Source organism: Numenius arquata, chromosome 12, assembly GCF_964106895.1.
Source record: "Numenius arquata chromosome 12, bNumArq3.hap1.1, whole genome shotgun sequence".
Classification (NCBI taxonomy): domain Eukaryota; kingdom Metazoa; phylum Chordata; class Aves; order Charadriiformes; family Scolopacidae; genus Numenius; species Numenius arquata.
Window position 1 is genome coordinate 23,499,235 of NC_133587.1, and position 22,757 is coordinate 23,521,991.

At 39.7% G+C, this 22,757-nt stretch overlaps 1 protein-coding gene across 1 annotated transcript in view; it reads left to right on the forward strand.

Moving 5' to 3' along the window:
- Positions 1–22,757, forward strand: part of LOC141470803 (macrophage mannose receptor 1-like) — a 38,145-nt gene that overhangs the window by 2,053 nt on the left and 13,335 nt on the right. Inside the window, exons 2-18 of the mRNA XM_074157054.1 lie at positions 2,351–2,512; positions 3,444–3,557; positions 4,660–4,806; positions 6,056–6,238; positions 9,035–9,189; positions 10,423–10,536; positions 11,073–11,188; positions 12,069–12,217; positions 13,882–14,081; positions 15,357–15,484; positions 16,758–16,845; positions 17,421–17,565; positions 19,713–19,748; positions 19,850–20,013; positions 20,528–20,595; positions 21,496–21,596; positions 21,945–22,084. Of these exons, the coding sequence (XP_074013155.1) occupies positions 2,351–2,512; positions 3,444–3,557; positions 4,660–4,806; positions 6,056–6,238; positions 9,035–9,189; positions 10,423–10,536; positions 11,073–11,188; positions 12,069–12,217; positions 13,882–14,081; positions 15,357–15,484; positions 16,758–16,845; positions 17,421–17,565; positions 19,713–19,748; positions 19,850–20,013; positions 20,528–20,595; positions 21,496–21,596; positions 21,945–22,084 (2,210 nt within the window). The remainder of the gene's footprint in view (positions 1–2,350; positions 2,513–3,443; positions 3,558–4,659; positions 4,807–6,055; positions 6,239–9,034; positions 9,190–10,422; positions 10,537–11,072; positions 11,189–12,068; positions 12,218–13,881; positions 14,082–15,356; positions 15,485–16,757; positions 16,846–17,420; positions 17,566–19,712; positions 19,749–19,849; positions 20,014–20,527; positions 20,596–21,495; positions 21,597–21,944; positions 22,085–22,757) is intronic.

Below are 22,757 nucleotides of genomic sequence, written 5' to 3' on the forward strand. Positions count from 1 at the left end.
GCTCTCCCAATAACACAACAGTTTCACAAGGTTTTGTGAGTTCTTCTGCAAACAAAGACTTCAGCTGATCTGCACATTGGTGCTACACAGTCTGTTTTTATAGCTCCTTGGGCTTTCAAGGACCAGGTTCTGCCATTTTTTAAAAAGCTGCTTCTTTTGATGATGAGGGAGTTCCTCCCTCTTTGACTAAGAGGGAGTTCCTGCTCCATGAGGAGGAAGAGCCTCCAGGGTCATAGTCCACCTACACACTTGCTTTCCTCCTCTGACTTTGCCCTGGCATCTCTTTTTTCAATAAACAGATGATTCAGAAAACGAACGGTTACAGGTTGTCCCAGATGGTAAGATACAAATTGACGACGAACCTAAATATTCTAGGGATGATCACAAATTGATCAAAGACTTAAATGGGAAAATTGAAGGGAAATGGGCCAAAACCCCACAGGGAAAAATAATAGTGCCTTTTTCGTTATTATGGGCAGTGGTCATGGCAGAACATAGAAAATCCCATTGGGAAACAGAGGCACTTTACAGATACTTGAATAGGCTAATATGTGCTCGAAATCTATATGCCACTGTCAAACAAGTCACTCAGCAGTGTGAAGTATGTTTACAGAACAACCCTAAGACAGGCCCCAGAGTCCAATTTGGCCAGATAGGGAAGGGAAACTATCCGGGACAACAATGGCAAATTGATTTTTCAGAACTTCCAAGAAAAGGGGGGTTTCGATACCTATTGGTGTTAACTGATACCTTTTCAGGATGGCCAGAGGCATTTCCCCGTCGAACCAACAAAACAAGAGAAGTAGTCAAAGCATTATTGCATGAAATTATACCAAGGTTCGGGGTTCCCGCAGTAATTTCCTCGGACCGAGGATCTCATTTCACTGCAAGGGTTGTTTCGAAAGTAAGCAGATTATTGGGTATAGACTGGCAACTTCACACCCCATACAACCCACGATCGAGTGGTCAAGTAGAAAAGATGAATCACTTGATCAAAACGCAAATTGTGAAACTAGGCCAGGAAGCTAATTTGGCCTGGCATTTTCGGGGGGAGGGACATGGGATGTGAATACGTATATACGAAGTCTGGAAACATTGGTAAATGCTACTAATCTGTCAGATTGTTGGGTATGTACTACCCTACCTAAAGGGGAAATGAAATTACCTCTATATGGGGTGGCAGCAAGCAATTGGAACAATGCCAACGGAACCTGGCCTAAATTTTGGGCAAAAGGGGGGGATGAGTCGAATGGGTATTGTGAGTATGATGATAATATTTACCCCTTAGGACCCAGATTTGATTTACAAGTGTTGAAAGAAGAACTTGTTGTATTAATTAGCAGTAACAATTGTACCTGGGAACCTCGTGGTTACCTAACTTGGCTTGGCTTAAACAACTGTTTATGTTTCTAGTAGCAATACTTGTGTTAGGAATTTTAGTGTGTGCATTAACTAGATGTCTTATGTGTTGTACCGGGGGGGCCAAAGACGAATACATTCAATGGAAGAAGCATCAGCTCCGTGAACGAGTGGAATCTGGGAAGTATTTTAGAAATCAGATGGAGAGGGGGAATGTGTTATAGGTGATTGTAAAAGAATTTACAAAGTTGAAAGAAAAGGGGGGACTTGATTCAGAAAACGAACGGTTACAGGTTGTTAGTGCGGATGTATTACAGTCTGGGAAAGAGCAAAAGCTCGGGGCCCCAGCATTCCAAGATAAAGAAATGGCCTTGTGTATAAGATAGCGGGAGCAGCTGCATGCTAAGGAAGTGCTGAGGAGGAACCTAACTGTCTGGGAAAGGTGTCCATCTGGTCAGGACAGGGGAGGAGATTTTTGATAATGAGTTCTTAGAAATAATTAGAATAGTAACGCCTTTAATTATAATAACCTGCCCACCTTAATGAATATGTATGTTTTTCACCATAAATGGACGCTTGCTTCACAAACCGGTGTGCAAGTTTGGTGGAGAGATCCCCCTTGCACCCAGCGCTGCAATAAACATACCTGCTTTATAACTCTCTGCGAGTTGTAAGGTTTGTTTCCGCGCGTCACAGATATGCCTGGTTTAGCTAGTACTACATTTTGTGTAAAAGTAAATTTAAAAGCAAATATTGGAAATCCACTCACTCCCTTCTAAAAACTTAGAAATTTAAAATAATGTTTATAATTTCAAAAAAATTACACTTGATTTTTTTTTGATGCCTAATCTGATTTTAATTTTTCTGCTGCTTTAAAATTGATGAAAGCATACAATTAATACTGTGTATTTTTAGAGATTTTGCATCATTACATGCTTCATTTGCTTTAAGTTGGTGCAGCGTCAAGCCCCTATTACACTTCTTCTTCCAGATGACACAGAACAATTTTGGACAGAAGATGTTTCAACTGGTATTCACTATCAGATAAACTCAGAATCATCTCTAACATGGCACCAAGCAAGAAAAAGCTGTCAGCAGCAAAATGCAGAACTATTAAGCATCACCGAGATACATGAGCAGGCATATATAGGAGGTAAAATGGCAAAGACGACTTTAAAATATGTTAGGATGTTGTGCTGCCCCAGAGCTTTAGCCTGCCTTGTCTCTGTCTCACGAAAGAAGACAGGCTGTCGGGGTGGTTCATGAGGGAGATGGTTTAAACTGCCCTTCCATTAGCTGCTGTTTTGTAATGACGGATTGGTCCCAAATCTCTACAGGGAGGGAAATGGCCCCATCCCACCTTTGTGCTCCAGGTAGGAGCTACTGCACCTTCTGCAGCCTGTCCCAGGGGGAGGGTTTCCCTCACTTGCCTTCCTGCTGGTGCGCTCATTCCTGAGCAGGAGTATGCTCTGGTCCTCAAATTTACCTTTTTTTTATCTGTGTTTCAAGGATTACTAATCTTTCAAGGAGAATATATCATGATGGCTAGATTGGCCCTAATATGGGTACATTTGCATACACAAACTCCATATAACCCCAGTGGGTTTCAGATACAAGTATCACAGTATTGGTTTGGTTCTAAATGGTATGAAGGAGGTTGTGAAACCACTCACACAGAAAAAAATCTTGAAGAAACTGATTGGTGCACTTTCTCTGTAATCTGACGTGTTTACTCAATGAAATCTGTTGCAGAAACATTTTAGCATAGCTCCCTAATGAAAATAAGATATTTTTTACATCTCTTATATTGGATTGAAACAAATTGAGAGGAGTATAATATTATTTAAATATCGAAATAAGTCATTCGTTTGCTCTCTTAACTACTGATATCTCTGCTAAACCAATATTTATTCATTTACATATTTTACTTTTTTAATCTGTGCATCTCAGTAATGTGGAGACAGGTTTTGGGCTGGTTTAAACTGAGCAATTTAAATTTCTTACTTTTGACTTTATTTCTTTTAGATGAACTTGCTAAGAATGAGGATAGGAAAAACCAGTTGTTTTTTTTTTTCCTAATTTAGAGTTAACTAAAAAATTCAGTTTTGCATTCTGGATTGGATTGAACACTTTGAATTTCAACAGTGGATGGCAATGGGCTGGAGGCAGCCCTTTCAGATATTTAAACTGGGCTCCAGGTAAGAACTGTACCTATTTGGTAATCTTTGAATGGATTCTGATAAAACACCAGCTAATAAAAACTGCCCTAGCTACTTTTGTTTCAGGAAAGCCCATGTTGGTTTACAATAGCTGAAGATCTAGACCTTTATTTTAGAAGCACACTTCCAAATTACAAAGTTCACGGTAGAGATCAGCTATAGCAGGTTCTTTTATTTTCTTATCTAAGCAAAGATCTTGTTTATGAAAGCAGAGTGTCATTTGTAGTGATATAAAACACTATAGATCAGAGACCAGAATTTTTCCATAACATGTTGTCCAAGAGTATAAATATAAATCAAATCTTTCAAAAGCAGTAAAATATTTAGAAAATAATGGCACTATGTTGTCTGGAGAAATTCTAAGTATTGTGGAGAGGCTTACAGAGCCAGCTCATAATTCCTCAACAGTGTATGAAAAATTGCACTGTGCAACCTCAAGGAAGGGAGACAGAGGTGGATTTGGGGTGCTCCTCACACGTGGGGACTTCTTCTGTTTGCTTGTTGTTCTTCTGGTCCCATGTTTAGTTTGTGCCATGAGTATTTCAAACCATCTCCTGTTTTGGAAAAGTTGCAAGATGGAATAACTAAACTCTCATGTAAGTTTTAAAAAATTCTGTCTGACGCAATGTCTTTTTCTGCTTACAGAACTTTTTAGACACTGCAACAGAAAAGACAAAAGCTATTTTAAAGGAAAGTAGGATTGTGAAATTCTTGAGATATACTGGAGGAATGATATAATTTAAAACTGAATATTTTTAAAGTTTGGAAGTTTTTGACACAGGATAAAGGTCTAGCTTCGGCTGTTCTGTCTGGGATCATCAGGATATCAGGAAAAGAACCAGAAACTTCCCAGTACTATCCTGACACAAAGTCAGTGGAGGGTCACTACTTCACTCTCAAAGCACAGACCAAAAGCAGCATCCTATAAAGTGCCACAGCACTTCTCCCATGGGGGAAGCCTTCTTCATATTAAGTATTGAAGAAATCAGAATAAGTTAATATTTTTACTGATAATATGATGTTTTTGTTACTTTTCTTATTTATTTTTGCTGTGAGATTCTATTTTCTATCTTACTCAAAGGAAGTCCTTTCCCGCTCCCTGGGAAAATCTGTGGAGTGATGAATCCCAGAAAGAATGCTAAATGGGAAAACCAAGCATGTAACCAGAGACTCGGATACATTTGTAAAAAGAGAAAGCTCACTTCAAATTCTGACATCATACCCAAAGGTAGGTTAGTCAAGTAAAAAGAAGGATTTTTCTTTGACTTCTAGAAAGAGTAATCTGTCAAGATCTGCAAATGATAAAAGGTGTGCAACATTATTTTTCAACCAAGATGTTAGAAACCTTTGAAAAACACAGCTATGCATGCACACACAGACTTTTATGTATTGTCTTTGTCCTCCCTTTGTATATTAACCATTCATAGAAGAATATTATTATTTTCTTCCATCACTTCATCATTCATTCTTGCAAGACAGATAGAAGCTGCTTTTTCATGGTAACCAGTGCCAGCAATCAGATTTGCATAAATACAGTAGAAATTTTATGCTTCTCATCTGCTTCAAATGAGTAATTGCAGTTAATTTAATATTATTGCAAAAAATGTTCCTCTGATGACAACAGTACACAATGCATTGGGTTCATATGAGCAGAGCAGGAGGAGCAGCAGTATTCCCATAGGCTACATGCCATCCATGGGCCACCTCGACCCACGGCTTCAATGACACACCATGGCTAGGAACGTGCCACATATAGAAGGAATCTGCTGGAGGCTGTCATCTGGGAGTGTAAAAAAAGCTACTTTAAAGAAGTAGTTAAGTTAAAGAAAGTATAGAAATAATTTCAGAGAATCTTTATGCCAGCAGTAACCTTAAAAAGAAATGCAGGACTATTTTTAAAGCAAACTCACAGTAAGCTTTTAAATACATTTAGGAATCTAAGTAATAAAAAAGCCACTGAATTAATATAAAGAGAAAACTACCAGCTCTGCACTGATTTGCACTGTTTACTGACCTGCATCGACCAAAGAATTACTTCATGGTTTTCGTATCTGAAAATTATATGTATGTTTGCAACAAGACACAGAACAGGAGGCAGAGCCTCATGTCAGCCACCGCAGGCAGCACGGGAGACCACAACACCATCACCCAGCTGCTCTGGGGGCAAAGCGGGGAGAGGCTGTCGTCTGCTATGGTCTCTCTTTCCTCCCTGAGCATTATTTCAAATTGCATCTCTGACACAATGTGGGCATTTTTCAATTATTCTCTGCTTAAGGAGACATCATTCTATTTGCATATTTAGCATACTGTGCCTTAATGATATTTGCTTTTCATCTGAATGTATTTGCATTTCTAACTACAGCTTTATATCTATTCATATAGTCCCACTTTTGTAACGAGTGCTCAAGAGACCTTATTCTAGTGCCCTTTATTTTCCTATTACAAAATTGCTCTGAAAAACTGTGCTTTAATTTTAGAGGAGTTGAGACCTAGTAAGTGCACAGATGGTTGGTGGCCATATGCAGGCCACTGCTACAGCATTCAACGAGAACGCAAAATATGGAAAGATGCTCTGACTTCGTGTAAGAAGCAAGACGGAGATTTGGCAAGTGTCCACAACATTGTTGAGCACAGCTTTCTAGTGTCACAGCTTGGTTACAGTGAGTATATGTGTAGACTTGTATTTTGTTTGCCCCATCTATGACATAAAAGCTGGGCTTCATATAAAATATTAATGTTTTTTTTCTGAAATATCACAAGTGGAAGGCTAAATCTAACTTATGGTATTCTTTTACGTTGTTGCTGTTGCATAAACATATGAGTATATTTATATTTATCAAGAAATAATCTACATTGTAAAACCTTATACAGCAGGAAAAGGAAAAAAAAAAGACATAAAGATGTCTCAAAATCTCACTTTTGGCACCTTTATTCTGTGTTTAATATCTTCAGAACTGAGCTCCAAACCTATAAGAAATTTAACTTCTTGCTGAGATTAAAATCTCCCACTGAGGTTAACCTCTTGCTTAATATCCTTCTAAGAAAATATCTTTTTGCTTCTGATTTTCCTTGGATCCGTAGTAATCATTCCTGACGCTGCACATGCTGGACTTCTTGAACACCCCGATGGGCCATTACAAGCCCTCTAATGCTTCCCCATTAAGGACATGTATTGTCAGATGTCTTCATGGCTTGGGCTCAGTATGATCTCCTGACAGGTGGGACACTCACTGTCCTACCCTCCATGTGAGGGGTCATTTTGTTGTTCCGAATCACAGATACTCAGAAAGTCTGTAAAAATCTTCTGCTAGTCAAAAAGAGCCTTATGTTTATTAACTCAGTACTTCTGAATGGACTCTGAGGCATTTTCAGTACAGACCAAAGCATCTCGTACTGCAGATCTGAGAGAAAGCCAGCATCTTTTGTTAAAGCATGAAGACCATCTCTCATGTACCACATCCCAGCTTTATCATAGAATCATAGAATCATTCAGGTTGGAAAAGACCCTTGGGATCATCGAGTCCAACCATCAACCCCACTCTATAAAGTTCTCCCCTACACCATATCCCCCAACACCACATCTAAATGACTCTTAAACTCATCCAAGGATGGTGACTCAACCACCTCCCTGGGCAGCCTATTCCAGTGTCTGATCACTCAGGGCTCAGTTTTGGGGCCAGTCTTGTTCAATATCTTCATTGATGATCTAGATAAGGGGATTGAGTGCACCCTCAGTAAGTTTGCGGATGACACCAAACTAGGTGGGAGTGTTGATCTGCTTGAGGGTCGGCAGGCTCTACAGAGGGACCTGGACAGGTTGGACCAATGGGCCAAGGCCAATGGGATGAGGTTTAATAAGGCCAAGTGCCGGGTTCTGCATTTCGGCCACAACAACCCCAGGCAATGCTACAGGCTTGGGGAAGAGTGGCTGGAAAGCTGCCTGGCAGAAAAGGACCTGGGAGTGTTAGTGGACAGCCGGCTTAACATGAGCCAGCAGTGTGCCCAGGCAGCCAAGAAGGCCAACGGCATCCTGGCCTGTATCAGGAATAGCGTGGCCAGCAGGAGCAGGGAAGTCATCGTGCCTCTGTACTCGGCACTGGTGAGGCCTCACCTAGAGTACTGTGTTCAGTTTTGGGCCCCTCACTACAGGAAAGACATTGAAGCGCTGGAGCGTGTCCAGAGGAGAGCCACCAAGCTGGTGAGGGGTCTGGAGAACAAGTCCTATGAGGAGAGGCTGAGGGAACTGGGCATGTTTAGTTTGGAGAAGAGGAGGCTGAGGGGAGACCTCATTGCCCTCTACAACTACCTGAAAGGAAACTGTAGAGAGGCGGGGGTTGGCCTCTTCTCCCAAGGGAATAACGACAGGACCAGAGGAAATGGTCTGAAGTTGCGGCAGGGGAGGTTTAGATTAGATATTAGGAAGAATTACTTTACTGAGAGAGTGGTCAAGCACTGGAACAGCCTGCCCAGGGAGGTGGTGGAGTCACCATCCCTGGAGGTATTTAAGAAACGTGTAGACGTGGCTCTTCAGGGCATGCTCTAGTGCCCAGGATTGTTGGTTTGTGGTGGGGTGTTGTGTGTGGGGTTTAGTTGATGGATGCTGCTTGCTTTTTTTTTTTTTGGGGGGGGGTGTTGTTGTTTGTTTGGTTTGTGTTGTGTTTTTTTGTTTGTTTGTGTGTTTTTGTGTTTGTTTTTGTTTTTGTTTTTTTTTTTTTTTTAATGTGGTTGGACTCGATGATCTCAAAGGTCCCTTCCAACCACTAAGATTCTGTGATTCTGTGATTCTGTGATCACTCTTACCGTGAAGAATTTCTTCCTAATGTCCAGTCTAAGACTACCCTGTTGCAGCTTGAAGCCATTCCCTCTTGTTCTGTCGCTATTTGCTTGTGAGAAGAGACCAGCACCAACCTCTCTACAATGTCCTTTCAAGTAGTTATAGGGAGTGATGAGGTCACCCCTCAGCCTCCTCTTCCTCAAACTAAATAGTCCCAGCTCCCTCAATCGTTCTTCGTATGATTTATGCTCCAGGCCCTTCACCAGCTTTGTTGCCTTCCTCTGCACCCGCTCCAGCACCTCGATATCTCTCTTGTATTGAGGTGCCCAAAACTGGACACAATACTCCAGGTGTGGCCTCACCAGTGCTGAGTAGAGGGAGACAATCACCTCCCTAGTTCTGCTGGTCACACTATTTCTAATACAAGCCAGGGTGCCATTGGCTTTCTTGGCCACCTGGGCACACTGCTGGCTCATATTCAGCCGCTTGTCAATTAGAACCCCCAGGTCCTTTTCCACCAGGCAGCTTTCCAGCCACACTTCCCCAAGCCTGTACCGATGCATGGGGTTGTTGTGGCCCAACTGCAGGACCTGTTATCAGTCACCTGTTTGTTCTGGGTGTGAAAACGTTCACTGTATTGCATAGCGGACTGTAAGCAAACAAGTTTCTTTCCACTCTTCAGAGCCAACAGAAGAGCTTTGGCTGGGTCTGAATGACCTGAAGACTCACTTCTATTTCGAGTGGAGTGATGGGACTCCCGTGACGTTCACCAAATGGAAGCGCAATCATCCCACCTACACAAATGGTCTGGAGGACTGTGTTGTTATGAAGGGGCAGGTATAACCATGCAATCATTTTATAGTAATGCAAACTAATAACTATGTCAGTCTAAAATCACTTGCCATTATATACGTATTCAGGAGGAATTTTCCATATTAACTTAGAATAGTTTTCCCCATAAATTTGGCATCAACCAGAAGAGATATTCAGAGGACAGGAGAGATCAGAAATAGAGAGGTGGCATTTGTTAGTGCTGCGTTTTGAAATTTCTTATCTGGTAAAAAGTCTGATCCAGAATTTTTCCATTAGATTCATTCTAATGCTGCAACAATGGAAAAACTTATAGCTCTGGGACAGAAATGGGGATGAACTAGTAAACACATTCTGTGGTTATCATAGATGTCATTTCCATCACTCAATTTCTAATCCCATAGACCGTTACATCCCTCAATGTCACTTCATTGAGACATGGCATTGAGGCATGGAGACCCGGCACCAGGGCATGTCTTCAGCTGTGACATAAAAAAAGTACTTACACCTACCTGTCAAATACCTAAAATCCTGTAGTATTTCTGACTGCTTGACTCATGTACTTTATTTTATTGCAATACGTGGTTGTTTGGGTTTTAGACATACTTATATGCATGTGCATGCACACACGTACACACAAAAAGTGTCATGAATTTTAAATAAATTAATGAAGGAACTGTTATATCGTAGCACAATATTGATGTTTGCCGGTACTAAGCATCGATAGAATTGATTCTAAACCAAATTTTACAGGAAAAAGGTGCTCCTATTTAAATTTTATTTTTTACATAATTTCTTTTTTAAAAGAAATCAGTCATTTTCCTAGTCTTCTCCTTGATGGATAAAATAGTTAGATTTACTGCAACACACTCAGGTGTGTATTATTTCAGTTTCATTGATCTTTTCCCCAGAAGTGTAGTGAAATAATACTGCTCTAAGTGCAGACCCATTAGCCATAGGTGAGGTGTATCTTTACAAAACCTCTCATGAAATACAGTTTTGATAGCAAGTAATACTGAGACTTCAAGATGTCATATATTTCTTTTTTTCATCTCAAAACAGCATCAAACGGATCTTAAAACAATTCTGACAGACGTGTGTATTTTTTCTTAAGAAGTAAATCTCCAGCAGTGACCCTATAGCCTTCCTAGGTAACATATTTCAGTGGGCCTTGTAGTGAAGAAAGAAGAAAACACTAGCTTGCTTATGCTTATGAATGCCCTTTTTTTAAACATTTGTTTCTTCTCCCTGCTGTTGTAGGATGGATACTGGGCAACTGATGTTTGTGATAAGCAACTTGGTTACATCTGTAAAAAGAAGCCTTCATCACAATCCTCTGAAAAAGAGACAATCAAGGACCCGGGCTGCCAGAAAGTAAATTCTCTCTCATAAATTAATTATGTTGGGAAAAAAGAACAGGAATTAATTACTGGTTCTTGCTTCTTTTAGAACCTTTCTGTTTGTATCTACTAGAAAATCTACTTTTGAAGAAGCCTAATCTTTCCCTACTAGCATTTTACTAATATATGTGCATTTTTCTTTTTTCTCTGAAATACTCAAGAAAGTCAATTCATTTACATGTACATGAATACTGCCTTTCCCTCCTTTCCCAGATGAGCCACCCTGTGAAAAAATTTCATGTATCTTTTAAATCATAATTTCATGACTATTCTCTGCTTTTGTTAAGGCAAAAACTAAGATCTTAATGTCATACTTTAATAAAAAGGCCTTCTGTAGGAGCAAACAGCAGCAAAAGCTTTTGTTTATTAGCAGATTGGCCCAGTATCATCTTGTTTTTAAGCTTAGTTGCAACAAATTTAACATCGAATATTTATACACAAAAGAACAGAGCTAATTTATACATTAAGTTCTTTTTCAATGTCACATGAAGAAACTTATGTTTGTCACAGGGTTGGAAAAGGTACGGTTTTCACTGTTATTTGGTGGGCTCCGCGCTTTTGACATTTTCAGAAGCAAATAAGACTTGTGAACAGAGCAAAGCTTATCTAGCTACAGTGGAAAGCAGGTAGGAAAATATCTTCTTTTTATACTCCAGAATCAGTGCTTCAGAAATTTGCAAAAATTGTCCATTTTTTTGAACTCTTCAAAGTGTTTTATCAGCGCTTTTCAAAAATTGTGTAATAGTCAAATAAAATTATCCCTGCAGGAAAAAAAAAGACTCGATGTTTTAGGGCCTTCTACTTAATCTATTAAAACAGTTTTCAAATTCAGGTAAGTTTTCTATTACCTTTCAATTCCTAAGTATTTTTGTATCAATTCCTAAGTTATTTTTGGGTTCTTTTCTGTTGGAAAGTAGTTGCTACAATTTTCATCTACTTACTGATGGGTGTTACCTCATTATGATAGGAAAGTCTTAACAAAAAAATATTTTCCTGAACTACTTTCTAAGACAAATTCTGAACACATGTAGGAAATCTTCCCCAGGGCATGCCCCGCCACAGCCAGAATGTATCATCTCCAACCTACCCCTATCTCAGTCAGGCTTCACAAGCTTCGTGGCCTATGAGGAATATGACTGCCTCCAGAGGTGATGGGTAGCAAAGCTGGCAGTTTGGTCCTGACTTGGTGGCTGTTTGAGGCACCTCAGAGATTTGGAAAGAGAGGAAAATAGTAAAATACAACTAGAAACAGAAGTGAGAAGTGACTTGTAACATTTCACAGAACTAGGTGGAAAGGAGAGAAGATGCCTTCAGCTGAAAAGAGAAAGTTGTCCCTCACCAAGTTGTTTTGACCACACTTAAAAGCTTGCTCAGGTTCTGCCTGAACTTCACTGAGGAGCTATTGCTGTGGGATCATGCTGGCAGGACAGTGATACCTCTATTTGGACCACTTAGATTAATATTGCAAGGTAATAGGTTATGAATGAACGCTGTTTTCCACTTCAGAAATGAGCAAGCCTTTCTGATTAGTCTGACGGGGCTGAGATCTGACAAATACTTCTGGATCGGTCTCTCCAACACAGAAGAACGAGAGAGTTTCAGGTGGACCAGTGGTGAAACTCGTCTCTTCACAAACTGGAACACAGCAATGCCAGGTAAGCTCTGCACGGGCTCAACCCTTGTGATCAGAGTGCAGCTGGAATCCCTGCGGGTTCCTGCTTTCCATCCCCTGGTATTAGAAATTACAGCAGGCACTTTCTTTTGTGCTTGTAGCTGTAGGTGGCCAACACCATCAGACCTTGTGTTTGGCACTAGTGTAACAAACACAGTCACAGCTGAATGTCAGGTGTTGTGTATGTCAATCTCATGGGAAGTTGTACAAAAACAGATTTTTTTATGGGCTAGACTGAAAGGAATACCGTGCAGGAGTTAACAAGATCTGTTGTCTCATTTTTTCAACTTTTTAACACCAGTTAACAACAACTGATCAGATTGAGAAGAATTATGGACCCAGTTTTTTGATTCACAACATGCATATGTGAGAAATGAGCAGCAAATGTCCAGCTGTTTCACATTTCAACAAAACAGATCAGGAGCTACCCTTTACCTTCACACCTTCACACGCATTAGCTAGTTATGCCTTAAAACAAATTTGTTGCACTTGATATCAGCCTTCCTGAAAATGAATTATCTGGATATTGAGAACCACAAAGTAGTTGTCAGACCGTCTGCTACATATGTAAAAAAAATCAAGTGTGATTCTCCCTGTGATTTCCCTGAGATGGCAAGATAAGGGGGAATGGTTAGCGACCTGCTACACCACTTAGACACACACAGGTCTATGGGGCTGGTATGAAGTTCAACAAGGCCAAGTGCCAGGTCCCCCATGAAACGCTTACAGGCTTTGGCAAGTGTGGCTGGAAAGCTGCCTGGTGGAAAAGAACCCAGGGGTGTTGGTCAACAGCCAGCTGAATGTGAGCCAGCAGGTTACCCAGGTGGCCAAGAAGGCCAACAGCATCCTGGCTTGTATCAGAAATAGTGTGGCCAGCAGGACTAGGGAAGGGATTGCCTCACTGGACTAGCCACTGGTGAGGCCTCACCTCAAATACTGTGTTCAGTTTTGGGCCTCTCACTACAAGAAAGACATTGAGGTGCTGGAGCGCGTCCAGAGAAGGGCAACGAATCTGGTGAATGGTCTAGAGCACAAGTCTTCTGAGAAGAGGCTGAGGGAGCTGGGATTGTTTAGCCTGGAGAAAAGGAGGCTGAGGGGAGACCTTATTACTCTCTGTAACTACCTGGAAGGAGAGTGATAGGACAAGAGGAAATGGCATCAAGTTGTGCCAGGGGAGGTTTAGACTGGATATTAGGAAAAATTTCTTCACCTAGAGGGTTATCAAGCATTGAAACAGACAAAGGGAAGTGGTTGAGTCCCCCTTCCTGGAGGTACTTAAGAGATGTGTAGATGTGGCACTTAGGGACGTGAGTTAGTGGTGGACTTAGCAGTGTTAGGTTAACAGTTGTACTTGATGATCTTAAAGGTCCATTCTAACTTAAATGACTCTATGTTTCCATGATAAGGAAGATTTGTATTCTAAAGCTGCAGACCTCCAATTTTGGCAAAGGTGTGTTTGTAAGACTCATTGGCCCCTATGTAGGCTATGGCAGGAGGTGTTCAAAATAATTTTACATCCAGGATGTTTTGAATCTGCACAATCTGAACCTTCCTTTTCATCATTTTCTATGAATACAAGCCAAGGTCTCCTTTCTTAGAGAGTAATTAAGTCTTCAGTTTTATTAATTTATATCCCATATCACAAAGGAAAAGAGCAAGGCTGTGTTGCCATGGCAACTGGAATTGCAGCTGGATTATGGGATGTTGTTGGTTGTGAAAAGACAGCAAATTTCCTCTGCAAACGGCGGGCAGTGGGAGCGTCGCCTTCCGCTCCTCCAGTACAGGTCCCTGCAGCTGCCTGTGCCAAAGGATGGGATGAAGCCTCCTGGGCAGACTCGTGCTTCAAAGTAAGTATGTGTCTACGTTCCCTGTGAGCCTGAGCATGGAGTAGTTGGTGCCCTGGTCACAGTAGTACTCAAGGATCCAAGTGCTGATCCTTTTTTAGGAGTCATCTTCTCCATGGTATTTGAGTGCAAAAATCCATGAGACAAATCCATCAAATGTCATGAAAGCAAACAATGAAAAACTTGAAAAATAGTGTGCTAGAAATATGCTTTCTTTTATTTGTCAGGTGAGAATCTCACCTAATCTATTTACTTCCAGGAATTCGGGACTTCAGAAAAACATAGTATTGCATCTCAAGAGCTGTCAGTGTCACTTGCAAAAGATAATGTTTCTAAGAGAAAAGTTAGGGAAACCTGGCCGTCTGCTAACCTTTTCTCACACAGCATGTGACACTTTCAGATCAAGGTTCAGTTTCATATTGGTGACACTTCAGCAAGCAAAGGTTTTTTGAGTTCTCTTCATTTAACTAAAAATGCCTTTAAAAGCCTCAATTCTGAAAAGAAAAAAAAAAAAACATAAAGAACTTTGCTCTTCCAGGTCTTTATTTAAGTATCCACTCACTTTCTCCATTGAGACTCTCTACCTGTTGGGAGGCCAAAGAAGATTTTAGCCCTGTATTTATAAGGGTCTCAATTTCTATGTCACTCTCAATTATCGTTACTATCATTATTGGTTCTGCCAGTTACCAAATTGTTGATTACTCTTTCCCCAACATATAAAGTATCCAGTTGCTTACTTTAAGCATGAATCCACTTCATAGTAGCGCTACTTGTATGCTTGCACCACCATACAAAAATCCCTTCCTTGGCTAGCAAGGAAGGTCAGCACCTTGCAAAAAGTTTCTCCAGCCACACTATCTTTTCTATTCCAACCCATTGATTTTTCCTCCACCTTCCATTTCCCAAAAATCTCCTGCTTTCTACTTCAAAATACTACAAATGAGCTATTCCATCTTTCTTTGAGCCTTTCAGTGGTCAAAGTTCCAATTGTTATAAATTATTTTTTGCTTCTCTGTACTTTGTGATACTTTTTGTTCTCCTCAGAGTTTTGTGCTACTCTTGCCTTATTTTAAAATAGAGGATGCTAAGAAAAAATTCAAACTTACACTTTACGTTACTAATGTTTAATATAATAGATCTTGACAAATGTTATGTTGTCTCACTGAAGAGGAAAGGGGTGCTAAAGTGATACTGATTTTAGTCACTTAGGCAAGTATATATTCTTATATGTCAAACTTTGCACATCTATCAATTTATTTTTGCCTTTTTTTCCAATAGTTTTTTGTGAGAGAGGGAAACCAAAAGAAGTCTTGGTTTGAGGCTGAAGAATTCTGTAGAGAAATAGGAGGAAATCTGGTCACAATCAATACAAGAGAGGATCAAACTTTAATTTGGCAATTAGCATCGTGAGTACTTACACAATGATTCTTTTTCACGTTCATGCCATGTTAAATCAAAATTACTTCAAAATATATCTGGAGCTGGGCAACTGAGTGAATAAAACCAATAAAATTTTAAATTAAAATTTAAAATTTTCATTTGGAAATAGAATCCTGAAACATTGCTTTAAAAAAAAAAATAAATCTTGAATATTTCAAAGTGGCTTTGATATTTTTTAAATTTTCATCACAGGTTATCAAGGCTGTTTTCCAGATCTGATCAACTTTGTACACGTTAGACCCTCTCCCAAAAGGGAGACAATAAGATCATAGAATCATAGAATGGTTAGAGTTGGAAGGGACCTTAAAGATATGTTATTTTAATGAACATATTAAAAAAAACCCCTTGAGTTAATGTGTAAGGTAAACCAAAATGCAATGACTTAATGTGGGAATTTTCTGACTATAAACTGAAGACCCCTGAAATCAAACAGAAATCCATTTTAATTAATTTTTGCTAGCACTGTAGGTGTCATGTCTTGCCTGCAATGTAGAAATTGTTATTTTCCACAGAATTTAGACCACTACATTCTGATTGTATTCCGTAATGTCCATGGTACATAATATATAACTATTTAACAAAACCTGTTTCTCATAGTGGTGAATCTAGGTTTAATTTCTCAAATAGATTTAAAACTGTCATATAGACAAGTCTTGTGAGACTGAATGTTTTCTTGCTTCTTTGTTAAGTCCCTTTGCTTTAGACTACGAAATCTTTGCAGAGGGAAATCTTTGATGTATGTAGGGAATGAAACAGGACTCTATTTTATCTGATCCATAGGTATGAGAAGATAAATAGCATGAACTATTAAGTAAACTACATTGGAAGTGCCAAGAAGCAAATCAAGGCAGCTGAAAAACAAATCTCATTTATTTTCATTAGTTAAATCGTATGCTAGCTTTCAATTTATGGCTTAATTTTGCTAAAACTTCTCTCCATGAATTCCTGCTACAGCCAAGAGCTGTATGGCAGCCACAAGGATGGGAGCCTGAGCTAGCTCTGTGCCACAGCCCTTGGCTTTTAACTGACGTTCAAATGTGACGAGTCTTGTCCCAACACAGAATGCTATCAAACGCCTTGACAAAGAGTGCAGGCAGTGAGCCTGGCTATGGGCCAACGGTGAAAGAGTAGCTCCTAATTCACATGTGGCAGAAAGCAGCATGTTTCTGTGCTTTCCAGCATTTATATCATGGCCCCTTTTTCTACTCTCATGGATCTATATTGTATGATTTATTTTAGGGATAAAGGACTGCGCAATCAGGCTTTCTGGATTGGCTTGTTTCTCTTAAATCCTGATGAAGGATTTGCCTGGATTGATGGTTCCCCTGTGAGTACTTATTTGCTGGATATCAATTGACTTTCTGCCCTTTGAAATATATAGGTGGTCATCTTTCTATGCCTTTTTTCCAATCTCTTTAAACCTTCAGCAGGTGCATGGCAGCCCTTTATCCACCAGCTGAGTGGCTGCAGCTCTCAGTGGTGGCTCTGTCTTAACACACTAATGCAAGTACAAAATTGCCTCTGGTTCATCCCTGGTACTATGTTATATCCCTTCTTCCACAGTCTGTGCTCTTAGATCTTCACAGCATCCCAGACTGGGCACTGCTGCATATCACTACAGAGAAGTCAAGTTGCCATCTTTCACAAAGCAAGATAAACACGACTCTCTCTGCCTATCAGTTTTTCCGCCCATCAGTTTTTCTATGCCATGCAATCTTTACACCTTCTCCAGGGAGCAACAGGGAAAATGAGCTGATCAACATGACTTTCATTGCCCCCTCAGACCTATCTGAACTATTGATCCCATAAACAAGGTACTTGAGATGATGAGACCCGATGGCAATCTCAATTACTTCCACCCTGCTCGAATCACACAGTAATTGAGATGTATTTCCAACACAGGTAATTTATGAGCACTGGGATGAATATGAACCCAACAACAGTGGAGAACTTGAACATTGTGTTATGTTTAATGGATCACCCCAAATGCGCTGGAACGACTTGCGCTGCGAACATTTACTTAATTGGATTTGTGAAGCAAAAAAAGGTAAGATTGCTTCCCCATTTAATTGGAGCAATAAAACCAAGTTCCAATATAAATTGTGTGGATTTTAAACAAATTTAAAAGAAGAAAGACACCAGGAACTGTTCGTTTTAAAATCACTTGCAGCAAAGGCAACACATAAAGCAAGAGGAATGAATCGAAACATTTCAACTGTACTCAGATGCAGGAAGTTAAAGATGTCCCTATTACTTTATCTCTGGCTTTATCTCTTTCTGCCATGGGCTGAATAAATTTGCAAGGCAAAGGTACTTATCCCCTCTCCTTTTATTTCCTCCTTGTATTTCTGTCTGCTTCAGGCATACCCAGGAGATGCAGGACACTAGAGTTTCCTGTACAAAAGAGACAAAAGCTTCCCACTGTGAAAGGAAAAATGGGAACCAGGGGGAACAGTTGCTATAGAAACTAGCAACTCTGAAAAAGAGATCAAGAGTCTGGTGTAGCCTTGAAGGACTCCTGCATCCACCAGCTTTGCGTGGGACGCAGGGCCCTAATGCCAGGCCTCCTGCACCTGGTGCCAGGGCATGACATGGACCTGACGGATGTGCATTGGGGTGCCTGCCAGTGGGAAACTGGGTCTTCGTGGGCTGAGGACCCCAAGTGACAACAGATAATGAAAGAACTTGTTTTGCTTTCTTGGTCCTATTTTTACATCCCTACTTGCTGGTTGTAAACTGAGTATTTGTGTGCATCTCCATGGAGCAGGAGCTTCTTAGAAGCTTCTTGAAATGAAAAGAAATACGATGCACACCAGGAACTAGTAGAAGGCACAACAGGAAGGGGAAGGGAGAAGCAGTTATATAAAAAGCACTGAGTATATCTAATATTTGATGATTCCGCCAATGAACTGTTACCCTTAAGCAGTAACACACCATGCTACAATTGAAATATTGCTTAACCAAAAAGTGAGAATCATTGTTCCCTTGTGGGTAGATTAGTCATACAAATGCACCATCAAAACACTGACTTCCGTATACCAGCTCAAAGCAGTACATCCTGTGCAGCCCTTTCTGGTGTATTGTTAATTCCCTCGTATTCATTTAAGACATATATTTACTTAAGACATACCATTTTCTGAAAAAGCAAGGAATATTATAGTTGTGTTAGGATTAAAAAATAAAATCAAAAGGAGGTGAAGTATGTAAAGTCAACATGAAGATCTTAGAATAATTTTAGTTCTATTCTGCACTAACTGCTTAAGAAGAAAATATTTAAAAGATCCCAACAGAAAAATTTAAATTGCTTTTTCATTTGTTTGCTTATCTCTCATCTAAACTGTTCCTGTAATTTTTTTAATAATGTGTTTGTCTCCATCAAACCATAGAAGAAATGGAGAAAGCTAATAACAGAATTAGTGGTTGTTGTGAAGAATAAAATAACAGGCATCCAAGAGAAAGCAGAGCTACTTTTGAGGGGTGTTAGCTGGCTCTGGGAATAGCAACAGGTTAATTGCTTCCTCCTGGTCCATCCTCTAATAAGAAACTGGGGTTTGGTATTTACTGGCTCTCCAGGTATTTCTTGGCTCTCTCCAGGATTCTCTTAAAAACAGACTTTCCTAGTGAAAGCCAAGACATCAGGATAGAAGGAATGCATCTAGACACCAGAAATGATGTGTAGTATTAACAAAATACCAGCATTAAGCTTTCAGTACTTGTGAATAGTTTACTATTACGTAGATAAGGTTGAGAACTGGATATATTGGCTGGATAATGTTGTTTGGCTCTAGTCCTATGAATGTCATAAAAAGTAATAATAGCATGCCAAGTAAAAACACTAAATACATTTTCAAACTGATTTAAGTTTCATCTACAAAGTGTTTCCTGCACATCCTGGATTGTTTAATACAGTGCTTTGGGAGATATGTATGTATGCTTTAAAAATATTTTTTTTTCACGAGATAAATGTTTCCAAATTATACATATTTTTTAATTTAATCCAATAGTATGTGCTCTAAAATCTTGAAAATGCATTAGATAATTCATAGTTGCATTTTTTTTCCCCTCTATTATACAAAGTATTTGAAAGTACATAAAGAAAATCTCTCTGGATATATATATATATATATATATTTTTTTTTTTTTTTTTTTTTTTTTTATTTGGAATGTTGCTCATGATGATCTTTTGTTTTACAGGTACACTGCTAAAACCTGAACCGCAGTACAAACTAGGTAGGATATTTTTCCTCTTTCAAGCAAACATTTACTGTATAGTTTTCAGGCTTTGTACAGACCAGATATGAATGTAATATATACGGTTCTTTATCATTTAGAATATCAAGCCACTGATGATGGATGGATTATATATGAAGATAAGCAGTACTATTTCAGCGAAGAACGTGTCCATATGGAACAAGCGCGGAGAATTTGTCAGAAGAACTTTGCAGATCTTGTTGTCATTGAGAATGAAAGCAAAAGACAATTTCTATGGAAATATGTAAGCACAGAGTCTACCAATTGTAATTGAATTCTGAAGTAGAACAACTGACAAAATAAAGAGAACAGTCTAGCTATTTAGTTAGGCTATAGTCCTGAGCTGTTGTCCTACATTACTTCTATATATTAACCAATATATTTGTTCAGGACCTGTAAAGAAATTACTATTGCTTTTAGTAGGTAGAGGAAAAAGGCATGCAAGTGTTAAAGGTGCAGCAAAGGACAGTTCAGGTTCAGGTTGCTTATCTCTTTGAAGATATGTAGTGTTCAGCACGGTGATTATTGCTTTTCTTTCCAGTGTTTTCCTCACTCCAGGATGTTCCCCATATCCCTGTTGCCTGCTTGAAACCTGGTTCTGAACCTACAATGTTCTTGCTGAGGTCTAAAGCCTGAAAAAATGAAAAAGGAATAGAAAAAAAAACCAAAAAATGACAGGCCTGGTTAATGGGCTTCCAGATTTTTGCTTGATGTTGAGGAACTGTTCAGGGCTTAATGGTTAATCACTTTTGTTTTAGGTTTACACAAAATTCAGAGGGGAATCATATTTAATTGGACTAGTTGTCAGCTTTGATCAAAAATTCAGGTGAGTAAAGGAAAACTGGTAATGGACAACAAATGATGGTAATTTCATCTTGCTCTATGGGAGCATTTATCTGTGCTTTCATTTTACAAGTTAATTGTGCAACTGACCTCTGGATAGTTTTCAGGTGAAGTTTCGGATCAGAAGTGTTAAGTTCTTCTATATTTAAGCAGAGCAAGGTGTGTTCTTTCCAAATCTGAGAGAGTAAAACCAATAGAAGTTCATGGCTAAGATTAATTTCACTTAAAAGTCTTACCCTGAGAGAACGGAGTTAAACACCCAAGAAACCCTTCATAGGGAGTGAAGAGAGGCAACTAATTTAGGATGTTAGTCTCCTGATCCACTTTAGACATCAACCTTAAGATGAAATTAACTCTGACCAGATCTCAAATGGCTACAGAGAAAGCCCAGGAGGTTTTGATAAAATGTGGATGTAAGGGTTTAATTAGACTAATCCCAGTGGTTCAAGTTCTGTGAGCTAGAAGCAAGTAGTGTGAGCAACGTCTTACCCAATAGCTTTCTGAAATTGTTCGTAGGGAAGCTATTTTAGAAATCTGTTTATAGAAGGCTTCCAGGAGGACACTTTTCTCAGATGAAAGGCAAGTCCATGCACTGGTGAAATCTTGGGGTTTCAGTCTCTTCCAAACTGTAAGAGCCTTCCCTTCGAATATGACATTGTTTACCCAACCTCTGGCAAAATGGGACACTGATGAGACTTGAATGTCGTAGTACTAAACAGATGTGAAGCAGCAGTAATGCTGTGGATAAGTCCTCTCCAGTATTTGTAGAGCCTTTTCCCTCTGGCTGCTGTTGATACTTTGCTTGACCCTCTAAACAGACCTTTTAACTAAATGATCACTGGAGATGCCTGTCCGGCAGCCACTGTCCCCTTGTTTCTTTCAGCTGGCTGGATAAGACCCCAGTGAACTATGTTGCCTGGGCTCCAAATGAACCCAATTTTGCAAATAATGATGAAAACTGTGTGATAATGTCTCAAGATTTTGGTGAGTAAAACAGCAACAAGAAACACTTGGTTGAAAATTTAGCATCAAAAGCTAAAACGTTTGCTATGTATTTAAATTTGAGGCTAGCCCATAACTAGGCAGTTGAACAATACTGAATAGTTTTTCATAGCAAGTATGCTGAGGTTTAAAACCACACCGTTACTATTGCAAGACAAACATACCCCAGAGGAAGGAGGAGTGTATTAGGGAAATAGTGTATGTGGCAACTGTTTCACCTTATCTCCAGAAGGTTTCATTCATGCTTTATGAATACCCTCTGTGGCTGACTGCTGCAATGGTAGTATGAGAGTTTCAGGCAGTGATTCTCTGCATTTCATTTATTTACAGGGTTTTGGAAAGATATAAGCTGTGCTGTGAGAAACAGGTTCATCTGTGAAAGGCGCAATTCAAATTACTCAGGATTTGCTCCTGCTGTACTTCCACCTCTGGGAGGATGTCCTGAAACTTGGCTTTTGTTTAAAAATAAGGTGCAGTAAGAAATCTCAGCCATATTTAGCAGATGTGCTATAGGTAGAGAAATAACTATCCATTTTGTCTCACTATATAAATTCTCTCACTTTATACACCAGTCTATTGGTGGTATTCTAATTAGCAGTGTAGTCAATTAGTCAAAAATGTTGTCAAGTCCATATCTAAAACTCAAAAAGGGTGACTTTGCATGTTTTAGCTTATAATTTCTGTAAACGTCCATGTGCGTTTACAGAATCTCATGGGGTTGGAAGGGACCTCCGGAGATCATCTAGTCCAACCCCCCTGCCAAAGCAGGTCTACCTAGAGCAGGTTGCACAGGAACGTGTCCAGGTGGGTTTTGAACGTCTCCAGAGACATTCCAGGAGACTCCACCACCTTCCTGGGCAGCCTCTTCCAGGGCTCTGCCGCCCTCACAGGAAAGAAGTTCCTCCTTATGTTTAGGTGGAACTTCTTACGTTCAAGTTTGTGCCCATTTCCTCTTGTCCTGTCACTGGGCACCACTGAAAAAAGACTGGCCCCATCCTCTTGACACCCTCCCTTTAAGTATTTATAAGCATTGATCAGATCCCCCCTCAGTCTAGCTATAGTTAGCCATAGTTACTTTTCCAGTTTTTAGAATTTTCTGTTTATTTTAGACATACTTACTGCACAGATATACTGTTCCATTAT